The 13,239-nt window shown below is 40.4% G+C and overlaps 1 protein-coding gene across 1 annotated transcript; it reads right to left on the reverse strand.

The window, feature by feature from the left end:
• Positions 1–608: 608 nt before the first annotated feature.
• LOC113430291 (granzyme A-like) lies at positions 609–10,736 on the reverse strand. Its single transcript, XM_087958427.1, has 5 exons — positions 10,628–10,736; positions 8,769–8,907; positions 6,997–7,132; positions 5,313–5,585; positions 609–1,180 (listed from the first exon to the last, which is right to left on the reverse strand). Exons 1-5 carry the CDS (start codon positions 10,686–10,688, stop codon positions 1,025–1,027), a joined length of 765 nt encoding a protein of 254 aa, XP_087814553.1. The 5' UTR covers positions 10,689–10,736; the 3' UTR covers positions 609–1,024.
• Positions 10,737–13,239: the final 2,503 nt, after the last annotated feature.

The raw sequence follows: 13,239 nt of genomic DNA on the forward strand, positions 1-13,239 counted from the left end.
TCCCATTAAGTTTATCGTAAGCATTTGGCTTTCTCTGTACATATCCTGGAGCAAGTGTATATAGCTCTCTGTTCTAATTTCTCCCCAAATCCTTAACAAAAGTCAAAATCGCTCCTTGACTTCTTTCTTCCGAGCAATGCATGAAAAAATTTGAGCTTGTTGGCTTGATGTCCTCTCACTTCCTTCACAGTATGTTTATCATACATGTCATGCCTTATAGATAAATTACTCTTGTAGTCAATCCCCTGCCTCATATCATCTCAGTTTGACAACATTGAGTGATGAAGACTTCTAACTGCAGGAGGCAAGTGGTTCCAATGCTTTCAGTTCTCTCACATCGCCACTCATAAAAGTGGTGTATAGATTCATAAGAAGTCTCCAATGATAAGGGCATAAGGTATGCAATCTGGGAACTTTGCAATTCCAAAGAACCTCTAATTCTAAGAGAAGTCCAATTATCATATGCCATCCCATAGAAAGGCATTTAGAAGCTATTCCCAGCACAGAAATTCATTCTTCCAAATACAGAAAAAGTGTGAAGTTTGCCACAAGCAAATATTGGATACATAGCACAGATGAACAATGTCAACAAAAAATCAATAACAAGATGGTTTTCAACAAGGATTTATTTTCTTCTGCTTTCTGGAAATATACTACCATTTTATTTGTGATAAACATGGGAATAACTTTATCTAGTAGAGTAAGTGCACACACACACAGAGAGAGAAAAATAAAGAGAAAGAATTTCTAGAAACTCGTGCTTAGCTTTTATAAAGGAAAAGAAAACTTTGTGATGAAGTTGCACTTAAATAGAAAACCTAAATACCCAAACTGATCAGTTACCCTTCAGATGAATTCATCTGAAGTCACTATTATTTTTAGCCAGCAGGCTCAATGGTTGTACTAGCTGAGTGTGGTGTGACTAGTCAAATATATCTGGAGGGAAAAAGCTGGAAAAGATTGTCTTCAAGAAATCATAATGAATGAATATAATAAAAAAGAATGTCAACATCAAATGATAATTCTATAAGCTGCCTTGTATAACACTCTTTATCCAATGAGAATATTTATTTGTCAGAAGGGTGTAGATACCAGGATACTGAGGCTTTCCACATTTTATACCACAGGAAACGATGGCTCTTTGTTCCCCTTTGCACATCAAAGGGCCACCAGAATCACCCTGCGCAAGGGAGAAAAAAGGGTGGGAGAAGAGAACTTTTGCATTATTTGCAGTAGTTGTGTGTGTATGTGTGTGTGTATGTATGTGTGTGTATATATATATATATATATATATTTTCTGAGGTTCTCAGGGTATTTGTATGTGGATCTTTGGTTATTCGGGTTTTCTCCGCGTAAGATTGGAAGTATCTAGGCAACGTTTCGATGAAGTCTCATTCATCATCTTCAGGCTTCTGTCTTCAGCTCTGTGCTTCTCAGAGTGATGTGAGCTTGCAGCTGCTTCTTCCTTTTAACTGCTAGTGGGGGTGTGACTTGATTGGGTGGGGGCTTGGCTGTTTTCTGATTGGGTGAGGTGTGTTCTCATTGGTTGGGGTTTGGCTGTGTTCTGATTGGTTGGGGGTTGGCCATGTTCTGATTGGCTGGAGGTGTGTTCTGTTCAGGTGGGGGCTTGGTTGTGCTCAGGTTGGTCTTAGTTACTGGGGGATTTGAGCTGGTGAGCTGTGATCTTGCTGTTTGGCTTCGAGTTCGTGGTCCTGCTGCATCTTCATGGTGGGGGTCAGTTCGCTTCATGTATGGCTCAGAGGGGTTTGAAGTGGGTAGTGATGCAGCTGCAGTGCGGCTTCTGGTCTGTGGTCGTGTCTCATCTTCTGTGTGGGTGTGAGTCTGCTTTTTATGTGGAAGTGTGGTGGTGGCATCTTGTGTGGCCCTCGTGGGTGTGGGTCTGGTGTCATTCATCATGTTAGGCACTCGTCTGTTCATGAGGGCGGGTTTCCAAATGACTGGTAAGCGGGAGGTGTCATCTCTTTTATTCATGCTGTGTGGGCGTTTTTCTATCTCTATGGCTTCTCTGATTATTCTGTTGTTGAAGTGTTCGGATTTGGCGATAGTTCTTTTATTTTTAAAGTCAATCTCATGTCCTCTGGCTTTGAGGTGTTGGACCAGGGAAGAGATCGGTTCTTCTTTTTTGATTGAGTTCTTATGTTCTTCAATGCGTGCACTTATTCTTCTGTTAGTTTGTCCAATGTATGTGGTGGGTCAGGCGGTGCAAGGGATTTCGTAACCAAAGATCCATATATATATATATATATATATATATATATATATATATATATATATATATATATATATGTGTGTGTGTGTGTGTGTGTGTGTGTGTGTGTGTGTGTGTGTATGTATGTATGTATGTATGTATGTATGTATGTTTGTTTGTTTGTTTTCTGAGGTTCTCGTGGGTATTTGTATGTGGATCTTTGGTTATTCGGGTTTTCTCCCGCGTAAGATTGGAAGTATCTAGGCAACATTTCGATGAAGTCTCATTCATCATCTTCATCATCTTCCACGTAAAAAGCAGACTCACACCCACACAGAAGATGAGACACGACCACAGACCAGAAGCCGCACTGCAGCTGCATCACTACCCACTTCAAACCCCTCTGAGCCATACATGAAGCGAACTGACCCCCACCATGAAGATGCAGCATGACCACGAACTCGAAGCCAAACAGCAAGATCACAACTCACCAGCTCAAATCCCCCAGTAACTAAGACCAACCTGAGCACAGCCAAGCCCCACCTGAACAGAACACACCTCTAGCCAATCAGAACATGCCAACCCCCACCAATCAGAACACAGCCAAACCCCAACCAATGAGAACACCCCCACCCAATCAGAACACAGCCAAGCCCTCACCCAATCAAGTCACACCCACTAGCAGTTAAAAGGAAGAAGCAGCTGCAAGCTCACATCACTCTGAGAAGCACAGAGCTGAAGACAGAAGCCTGAAGATGAATGAGACTTCATCGAAACGTTGCCTAGATACTTCCAATCTTACGCGGGAGAAAAGATCCATATATATATATATATATAAATATATATATATATATATATATATATATATATATATATATATATATATATATATATATATATTCATTCAGCTTTGTTCGGGGTATTTTCCACGTCATTGTAGTTGTGCTTTTAAAGTTGTAGCAACGTTTCAGCAGAATCTCATCTGCCATCATCAGACTTCTGAAGTCTGATGATGGCAGATGAGATTCTGCTGAAACGTTGCTACAACTTTAAAAGCACAACTACAATGACGTGGGAAAATACCGAACAAAGCTGAATGCCATACATGTAAGTACCGCAAAAATTTAAGAATATATTTATTCTTAAGAATATATATATATATATATATATATATATATATATATATATATATATATATATATGGATCTTTGGTTATTCGGGTTTTCTCCCACGTAAGATTGGAAGTATCTAGGCAACGTTTCGATGAAGTCTCATTCATCATCTTCAGGCTTCTGTCTTCAGCTCTGTGCTTCTCAGAGTGATGTGAGCTTGTAGCTGCTTCTTCCTTTTAACTGCTAGTGGGGGTGTGACTTGTTTGGGTGGGGGCTTGGCTGTGTTCTGATTGGGTGGGGTGTGTTCTCATTGGTTGGGGTTTGGCTGTGTTCTGATTGGTTGGGGGTTGGCCGTGTTCTGATTGGCTGGAGGCGTGTTCTGTTCAGGTGGGGGCTTGGTTGTGCTCAGGTTAGTCTTAGTTGCTGGGGATTTGAGCTAGTGAGCTGTGATCCTGCTGTTTGGCTTCGAGTTCATGGTCGTGCCGCATCTTCATGGCGGGAGAAAACCCGAATAACCAAAGATCCACATACAAATACCTGCGAGAACCTCAGAAAACACACACACACACACACACACACACACATATATATATATATATATATATATATATATATATATATATATATATATATATATATATATATATATATATATATATTCATTAAATCTCCATGCTGCCCATCTGACTGATACAGCGACTCTGTATGCTTTTCTCTTTTTAAGGAACAATTATAATATACAATAATGAAGGGTTCATGCCATTGCTGCCTTCTGGTTAGACTACTATAGTTCATTTTACAAGGCGCTGCCCCAAAGATGATTCAGAAGCTGCAATTCACACAAAGCGCACTAGCTTTCCTCTGACTTTTGCTAACCAGCTTAGCCAAACATGGTAACATCTCAGCGGGAGATACTCTGGTTGCTGGCAGGTCCTGTTCAAATTCAAGAGACTTGTTTTTATGTATAAAGCTCTGAGTAGCGTGGGCCTTCGTTATCTTTGGGACTGTATCCTTCCAATTTTGGCTGTCTGGGAGGGGGCCCTGCAAGTGTCTCATTCAGGGGACTGGAAGGAGGGGGGGCAGAGGAGGATTTCTCAGTAGGATTTCACTTCCTGCCAAGCTATTCACTTTGGAATAGCTTGGCCGGAAGTGGAGAACTATGCCCATCCTGGTTAGAGAATCAAACTTCTGCCCTGAAGCATGTAAAAAAAAGGGGGGCAGGACTTTGATTGCCTGGTTTTGGCTTCCATCTTGACTTTTTTTCTCCCTCTTCAGCCACCCCTCCACCCGACTGAGTGTCTCTTGGTCTCTGTTCTGTTGATCTCTCTCAGTTAAACCTATCTTGCAGAGTTAATAGGCTGAGGAAAAGATGGGAAGAGGGAATCCTTGAACTGAAAGAGAGGTAGATGGAAATCTACAAAACAGACAAATAAACCTAAATCTAAAATGGCACTTTATTTCTGATGTTACATATATACTTGTCCCCCCTGCGTATTTCACTATTTCAGAATATGAGAAAATGTATTTTTTCCCAACACTTTTGAAGGAAACGTGGAAAGGAGAGGAGAGGGAAGGGGAGAGGAGAGGAGAGGGGAAGAGAGGGGAGATGGGAGGAGAGACGGAAGGGGAGAGGAGAGAGGAGGAGAGAGGGGAGGGGAGAGGGGAGAGAGGGGAGGAGAGGGGAGGAGAGGAGAAGGGTGTATCTGTTTCTGTATGCATGTATCTCTTTGTGTGTTTGTGCTTTAGCTTACTCCCATCACTGCCAGCCATACCCTTTTTTGATGACGAAATGACCAAATGCTTTTAGCTGTATAAAGATACAATCTATTCTACAAGTGTGAATCCTAAATAGGTGGAGAATGTAGCCACATTTAGGCAGACAAAGTGGCAGCTGCACTTCAGACTAGTGTTCTGAAAAATGCACAAATTCTGCTTGCCATATACTATTTTTGAGTTTCAAAAATTCAGAGCACGTAGATAGATATACTTACAGAACATGCATCCTTGCCTCCTCTCTTGTCACCAGCACAGACCATATTCTTTGTCACGAAAAGCCGAGAATTATAGTGCTTTTGATCATTGCAGGTGCTTCTTGCAATGACAGTAACATTAACTTCACGGAGGACATCTGATGGTGTTTTGCTTCCACTCTTAGTAATCCCCCAACCAGCTACCAGACACTGTGTTCCTGCCTTGAGGTCACTATACACCCGAGGAAGCTTGACGATGGCGACATTCTTGTCAAGTTTTGCTTCTTTATTAAGCTTAAATGGGACAAGAGAGAAGGCAAAAGAGATTAGTCCTTACATTAACAGTCAATATGGAGTCTAATGCATTGTATGTTAGACTTGTACCTTGGAGAGTCACCGTATCTCAGCCTGACCTACATTACAATATTGTGCCGATGCAATGAGTCTGAGAATTTATACCATCGGAGCCCCTTGCAATAAAAACAAATGGTAATAGGAATAGTAACAACATTAATACTTTGAACTTCTTCAATATGTGTAATTTTACACCTGCTGATCATTTATATAGAAATATGAATTCCTTCCTCCTGCTCTCCTTCTCTGAAATGAAAGGGAAAAGAATGTTTCCAACACATAAGTGTGAGAATATTCTTTATTCCACTGATGCCATTGTCAGTGGTGGTTCCTATCAACTGGTCCTCAACTCTCAGGCTCCTCTTATGGGTTGCTTGTCAGCCCTTTGAAGTAGGCCAGATCAACAACATGGGTAAATAATTGTTTCTTTTTCTCGCCCTCCCTTCTCAAGGCTAGAGATAAATCCCTTGTACACTGCTTTCTGCATGAGTACACACAGCTATGTCAAGGCAGACACTGTCCACTCCCTAGGAAAGAAAAAAACCTTAGCTCCATAGATTCAGAGAAATGGTACTTTTACTAGGAGGGAACTGAATGCAACAAGTTTCAGGCAAGATGTAAGGCAAAAGTGTGTGAAGCAGCAAATTGAAACAAACTGTAGAGCCCAACCCCCTTGTAGCTAGTCAAATCTTTCTGCTGCATACCAAAACTAGATGGAATGATCTTGGAAAGATAACCAAAGCCCAGACTGTAGTTGCAAAGCTGAAATGAAATATTCACCACTGATTCCACCCCCTGACATTCAGCCCCCAGTAATAGAGGCTTTAGCCATACATATACAAGTAAAACAAACAACACATCTCAACAATGATCTCAACAATCTCAACAATCTCCAATCCAGGTAGTCCTCAATTTACAATCATTCATTTAGCTGGTATTTGAGATTATGATGGCACTCAGAAAAGTGACTTATGACCAGCTCTTCCTGTGGTCACATGATCAAAATTTGGGCCCTTGGCAAATGGCATGGATTTATGACAGTTGCAACAGCCTAGGGTCATGTGATTGCCATTTGCAGATTTCCTAGATGTCTTCTGACAAGTAGAGTCAGTGGGGGGAAGCTGGATTTGAATGCTTCACTTAATACCTGCAATGATTTGCTTAATAACCATAGCAAAAAAGGTCATAAAATTTAGCATGATTTATTTAGCAACTACTTTGCTTATCAATGGCAGTTCCAGTCCCAAATGTGGCTGTAAATTAAGGATTCCCTGTACCCATAAAGAAAAGGAGAAACTAGTCTTGCTGTCATTCACATGTATATTAATTATATATATCCTTTAGAATATACCTGAAGAAGCATAATGTCATTCTCCTTTGTGACGGAATCATAGCATGGATGAGGAATGTGCTTATTAATTTTGAAAACTTGTTTTGTTGTGTCTTTTTCTGAATGAATTCCAAGAATAACTTCAGTGGTTTTTGTTCTAAAAAGCAGAGGATAAATAAGTATTGAGTAAAGTTCATTTCTAGCAAGTATAATATGTTATAATCTCAGCTGAAGAATATTAAGTTTTATCATTTGGCAGTTCAATCCTCTGTGTTTCTTCAGAAGTAAATTCTACTATATTGAACATTGTTTATTTCCTGGCACATAAATTTAAGATTTAGAGACAGCAGGTTTAGGTACAGTATATATTCATTTACTTCAATTTTCATTGGAGTATTATTTCAACAGTGAAAGTAAATATATTTTTGATACAAGATGTAAAATACTTTCAATGGCCTATTTCTGGTTATGTTCAATAATAAATTACAATACAGGAACATTCACACATACATGGAGGTTGAAAATCAAAGGGAGGTCAAATTATATGCAATTTTCACAAGAACAATAACACCAGTAATGTGCAAGGCATCATGCGCTATTAATGTCATGTTTTGCTTTACATGAAAAAGAAGTATTTGTAAGAGGGCTTTTGAGAGAACAGAAAAAATTCTCTAATATCATCTATGAAAGTTGATTCCAATTTCTGGCTGATAAGTATGCCAGCACAATCTTGTCTGCTATTTTACCCAGGTTTTTGGTTTATCCCAGTTTTTTCCTACTGTGACTTTTGGCCCATCATCTGATACAGATAATCAGAGTTGGAAGGGACCTTATATGTCATCTAGTCCAACCCCCCTGCCCAAGCAATGGTTTTAGCAGATAACAGATAATCAGAATTGGAAGGGACCTTGTAGTTCTTCTAGTCCAATCCCCCACCCAAGTAGGCCACCCTACACCATTTCTGACAAATGGCAGTCCAATCTCTTCTTGAAAGTCTCAAGTGATGGCGCTCCCACAGCTTCCGAGGGCAAGCTGTTCCATCTGGTCAGACCCTGATCACCTAAACAAGATTTTTTTTGGGTGGTGGGGATGAGGTCAGAATTATTCCTATTGGGTTTTATGATCATGGAATTAGAAAAGAAGTATGAGAAATCAATATTGCATATGGTAACTCTGGCAAGATTAATGCATGCCAAAGGTAGGGAAAGTAGTGAAGTATCTACGATGGAAGATGGATTATAACATTAACTGAATTTGCAAAAATAGCAAAGCCCTTCTAGTCTGGATATAGGAAAATAATAAAATAATAATAATAATTTCTTTTGAAAAACTGGAAACCTCACATGGAGTTTTTGTTGAAAGAAGAAAATATAAAATTGATGATTTCTTCATTTGGGTCAAAGAGAATGGTGAAAATAATAAAGTGATAATTGATGGAAAGAATGTGTATTTTCTTCTCTTTTAATTCCTTTTCTGTTTTTCCCCCTTTTCTTATTTTCAATCTCTTTTTGTACATATTTATTGTATTGAAAAATTCTAGTACCATGCACATAGGCACATACACATATACACAAACATAGATTTCTTTGTTTCATTGTCACTCCTAGAATTTATGCCAAGAAGTTGAAATAATGAACAATTTACCTGAGAGATGACAAATTTGCTTGGATCTAAACTTTAGGTTTTGCTCATCCCTAAATTGCAGGGCTATGTTATGCTTGAGAATATATATATAAATAAAACAAGATTTTAAAAATAAATAAATAAAAACCTAGCAACACTTCCAAACTTACATGTTGCAGTGAGCTGCTGTTAATACCCAGTTTGATTTGATCAGGGTTCCCCCACAAATAGTCGAGCCTTTGATCTTGGCCATAAAAGGTCTTGAATGTGGAACTGATTCTTTTCCACCAATGATCTGGACACAGTGATCTAAATAGAACGAAGAAGCCAAGCTAATCACCAGTTACAAAATACAACTTTAAGATATACCCATTAGCTAAAGAGGAAAAAGAAGCCAACACAACATGTGAATGTTTCATCATACAAAGTGCTCCACAGTTTGGGTTATGGTGGAGTATCACCAACCAACCAAAGCAATCTTGCTTTTTTGCACTTAGTAACACATTTCACACCTTTGGACTGTAGCACTTCCAGTTTTGGCACGGTTATCTTGGACTTTCAGGGATTACACCTGGAGGACACCAGATTGAAGAAGTACGGTTACATACCCTGAAGCATATAGAAATGTGGAGATTGCTGGGTCCTTCTATTATGCTTGGTAATAGCTAAATGTAATGATTAATTTTCAGGCTTCTGTAAAAAGTGTAATTTTTGTACGACATATATACTGAATATCTCAATGAATTGTGATATGCATCTACAAGAGCATTACTGCACAATGTTACTGGATAGCCTGACAATCCTATTCTAAAAAGCTAAATATTCTGGATGCTTTCTGAACAATATTAAGCAAGTGTGATTCTCCTAAAATTAAGTACCAATGAATTTTAAATTAAAGTTTAAATTAAACTTAATAAACTAAGTTCATTATTTGCATTGTATCCATCAATAAAGACATTTGATTTAAATCAAAAATCTTTATTGATGGATACAATGCAAAATTATCTAATAAGTGTTTTATTTATTTTGTGCTATATTGAAAGAAATAGAACTGAGAGAACAAGAATGAAAGAGGAAGGAACAGAGAAAAGATAAGAAAACAAGAACAAAAATTCTTTGGTTTTTTCTCTCTCTCTCTCTCGCCCCCCCTTTATTCTAGGCCTTTGCTGAAGAAGATTGACACTTCTTTTTTCCTGTTCTCATCTGGGTTTGTATTCTCTGCCAACACTTTCCCAATAACCAATTTAGTAGTCACATCTCCAATTAATCAACAGAACTGACAGGACAGCTCCGCTGCAGAGAGACTCAAAGGGAGAAAGAAATACAAAGGGAGTGAATTTATTCATTACTGATAAGGACTATTCACATTGCCCTTATACTTAGCAACATTGGGTTTCTGATGCAATAATATAAACCCTTAATAATTAAATATTGCAATTTGTATGCAAGGATAAACCCGGCATTTTACTGAAGTTATCTTTTCCTGATACAATTCTAAACTCTGGCATTATGTGGGTTAAATGTGATATGGTCATAAGCAAAACTCTCATTGATCTGGTACAACAATGTATTAATGTTAATCACACCTGCCACTTAATGCATGATTCTCAGCCCATGAGGTTGCATGAACAGGTGAAAATATGTCAGATTTGGACTTTGGACCTCTTCTGTGTATATGTATGTGTGCGTTTGTGCATGTATACAAAAATATATGCAGTATGTATATCCTGACTCTTACAACAGTTGATTTTTTTCATTACTCATGGCTTTTCTAGTATCTCTAATAAAGTATCTTCTTAACAACTGTAGCTTTGAATCTCTCCTGTGGGCCTTCAACTGCCAGTATCAGTTCTGCCTGAAGGAGACCTGAGCTATTTTCTCTTCATCACTGTCCAAATTCAAGGAGACATCCATACCTTTGAAACAAACTGTGTAGCTTATCTCCTCACCCTTCCATTGATTGTTCTGAAGTGACATTATCAGCGATGAAAAGAAATGAACAAAAAAAGTAATATAATTTAGCACTTACCTCTGGGAATGCCGAGGAGAAAAATCACAACAGTAAACCACAAGCCCATTAGAAGAACCATCTTTGCTTTTTTGTGTTTCTCCACATAAAAGTACAGAATGTGTACACACTGAGGATGGTAAGGAAGTGGTTGTTGGTTTCATCCTTATAAAGGGCGTTCTTTTACACATTGTGAAACTGGAACACCACTAAGATGTTCAAAATTATTTTCTTTTTCATTTCTAGTATGAAGACTTTGTCATACTTAACTAACATGGTTAATGAGGTGGAAAACAAAAGATATGAGAGAATACTTCTTAGGTTTTCAGATTTGCATTTAACTGTGTGTGAGAGAAATGTGTGGTTTGGGTTGCTGAGTAAAAAATGTAGGACAAGGCTATTGAACCAAGTAAAATGTCATATATAGGTTTCCTCTTTACTCAGAGAAAAGGTTGCATTAATAAAAGAAATATGAGTTTCCTGAAAATATCCAGTCTACATATGTGAAAATAAAATGTTTGATGTGCGGCTGCTCCTTCAGCCCCATTTTGAGAATATCATCATATACAATGAAGAGATTCTCTAGACAACTCTTATTAATTTGGTGAGTGACAATTCTGCATGGACAATTCTGATGAAACAAAAGTCATTCTAAATATACCGTATATACTCGAGTATAAGTCGACCCGAATATAAGCCGAGGCACCTAATTTTACCACAAAAAAAAAACTGGGAAAACTTATTGACTCGAGTATAAGCCGAGGGTGGGAAATGCAGCAGTTACTGGTAAATTTCAAAAATAAAAATAGATACCAATAAAAACTTTCACTAGGACAGTTGAGAATAAGTTTGATGTTCACAATTTTATCTTTGAAAGAGACCAGTAAATAGGGAACAAGAAGATGAAGAAAAAGAAGTGTGTTTTTTCACACTTTTCACACTGCAGTGAACAAAAATGGCATCATAGGAACAGGCTTATCCTCAGTCCAAAGGTTTGTTTCTGATTTCTTCCCTGATTTAAGGGAAATTTGGGAAACGACCTCACTATCATGAAAGGTTTAATTGATTCACTAACCCAAAAGAAGATGATGATGATGACAGTGGTAGGCAGGAGTCACTCTCTCCCTTGCAAGAAAAAAGCAAGAGCCGTTCTTATGGTATCTCTCTCTCTCTCTCTCTCTCTCCCGGAATAAAGTCAAGCCCTTTCCAGCACACGCGCGCAATCCGCCATCGCCCCTTTGCACCTTGCAAATGCAAAATCCCGGGGTTTTTGCATTTGCAAGGGCAAAAGCGGAAGGGGATCAGCAGCGCGCGTGCTGGAAAGGGCTTGACTGTATTCCAGGGAGAGAGAGAGAGAGAGATCATAAGAACGGCTCTCGCCGCCAGCCCAGGCACTGGGGGCTTGCAAGGGAGAGAGTGACTCCTGCCCCCACTGTCATCATCTTCTTCTTTGGGTTAGTGAATCAATTAATTTGGGAAACGATCTCACTATCATGAAAGGTTTAATTGATTCACTAACCCAAAAGAAGAAGACGATGATGACAGTGGGAGGCAGGAGTCACTCTCTCCCTTGCAAGAAAAAAGCAAGAGCCGTTCTTATGATCTCTCTCTCTCTCTCGCCGGAATAGTCAAGCCCTTTCCAGCAGGCGCGATCTGCCGCTGCCCCTTTGCACCTTGCAAATGCAAAACCCCCGGGATTTTGCATTTGCAAGGTGCAAAAGGGGCGGCAGCGGATTGCGCGTGCTGGAAAGGGCTTGACTATTCCGGGGAGAGAGAGAGATCATAAATGAATCAATTAATTTGGAAAACGATCTCACTATGAAAGTCAGTGTTCTCTGCCAGTGGGGCGTTTGGAAGAAAACGCCCCGCAGCATATCCCACGCGCGTGTAAGGGGAATCAGAAATTCCTGCGTTAAGCCACGAAGTTTCCCAATCGCACAGCCCAGAATCGCCCTCCCCTCAGGGGCAGCAACGACGCCCGGCGTTTTCCGAGAAGCTCCACCGTGCAATGAAAGCGCCCTGGCTCTAGGCTTGCAGGCTCATAAAACAACGCGAGCCGAGGTGCCTTCGGCTCCGCTTGGCTTTGTTTCCTCAGCCCCAGCTGCTTTCAGTCCACTCGGGAGAAGGAGGAGGAGGAGGAGGAGGTGGTGGCGGTGGCGGCAGCGGCTCGCGTTGTTTTCTGAGCCTGCGAGCCTAGAGCTCAGAAAACAACGCGAGCCACCACCACACCACCACCTCCTCCTCCCCCCGAGTGGACTGAAAGCAGCTGGGGCTGAGGAAACGAAGCCAAGCTGAGCTGAAGCCACCTCGGCTCGCGTTGTTTTCTGAGCCCGCGAGCCTAGAGCCAGGGCGCTTTCATTGCACGGCGGAGCTTCTTGTCTCAGGAAACACCGGGCGTCGTTGCTGCCCCCTGAGGGGGAGGGCGAATCTGGGCTGCGCGATTGGGGGACTTCATGGCTTTGGGTGGGAGTGAGGACGGCTGGAGTCCGCGAAGTGGGGCTTGCCTGCCCTTGCTGGCTGCCTCTGCTTCCTTAGGGGCGGGGAAGGGGGCTCATCTGGACCAAGGGTGAGTCTCCCCCTCAGTTTCCCCAGAAGGATCTTCCGTTGCTTTTGCCTTCTCCCTACGTCTTCCC

Source organism: Notechis scutatus, chromosome 2 (assembly GCF_049901735.1).
Source record: "Notechis scutatus isolate UNSWTSFEM ecotype Mainland chromosome 2, rNotScu1.2, whole genome shotgun sequence".
NCBI classification, from domain to species: Eukaryota; Metazoa; Chordata; class Lepidosauria; order Squamata; family Elapidae; genus Notechis; species Notechis scutatus.

Bases quoted from the DNA above. Each gene is read 5' to 3' on its own strand.
- LOC113430291 (XM_087958427.1), bottom strand. From the start codon at position 10,688: ATGGTTCTTCTAATGGGCTTGTGGTTTACTGTTGTGATTTTTCTCCTC. The intron at 8,908-10,627 runs GTAAGTGCTAAA...CGTTCTATTTAG, and splicing joins TCTCCTCGGCATTCCCAGAG to ATCACTGTGTCCAGATCATT. The intron at 1,181-5,312 runs GTAAGTATATCT...TCCCTTGCGCAG, and splicing joins GAGGCAAGGATGCATGTTCT to GGTGATTCTGGTGGCCCTTT.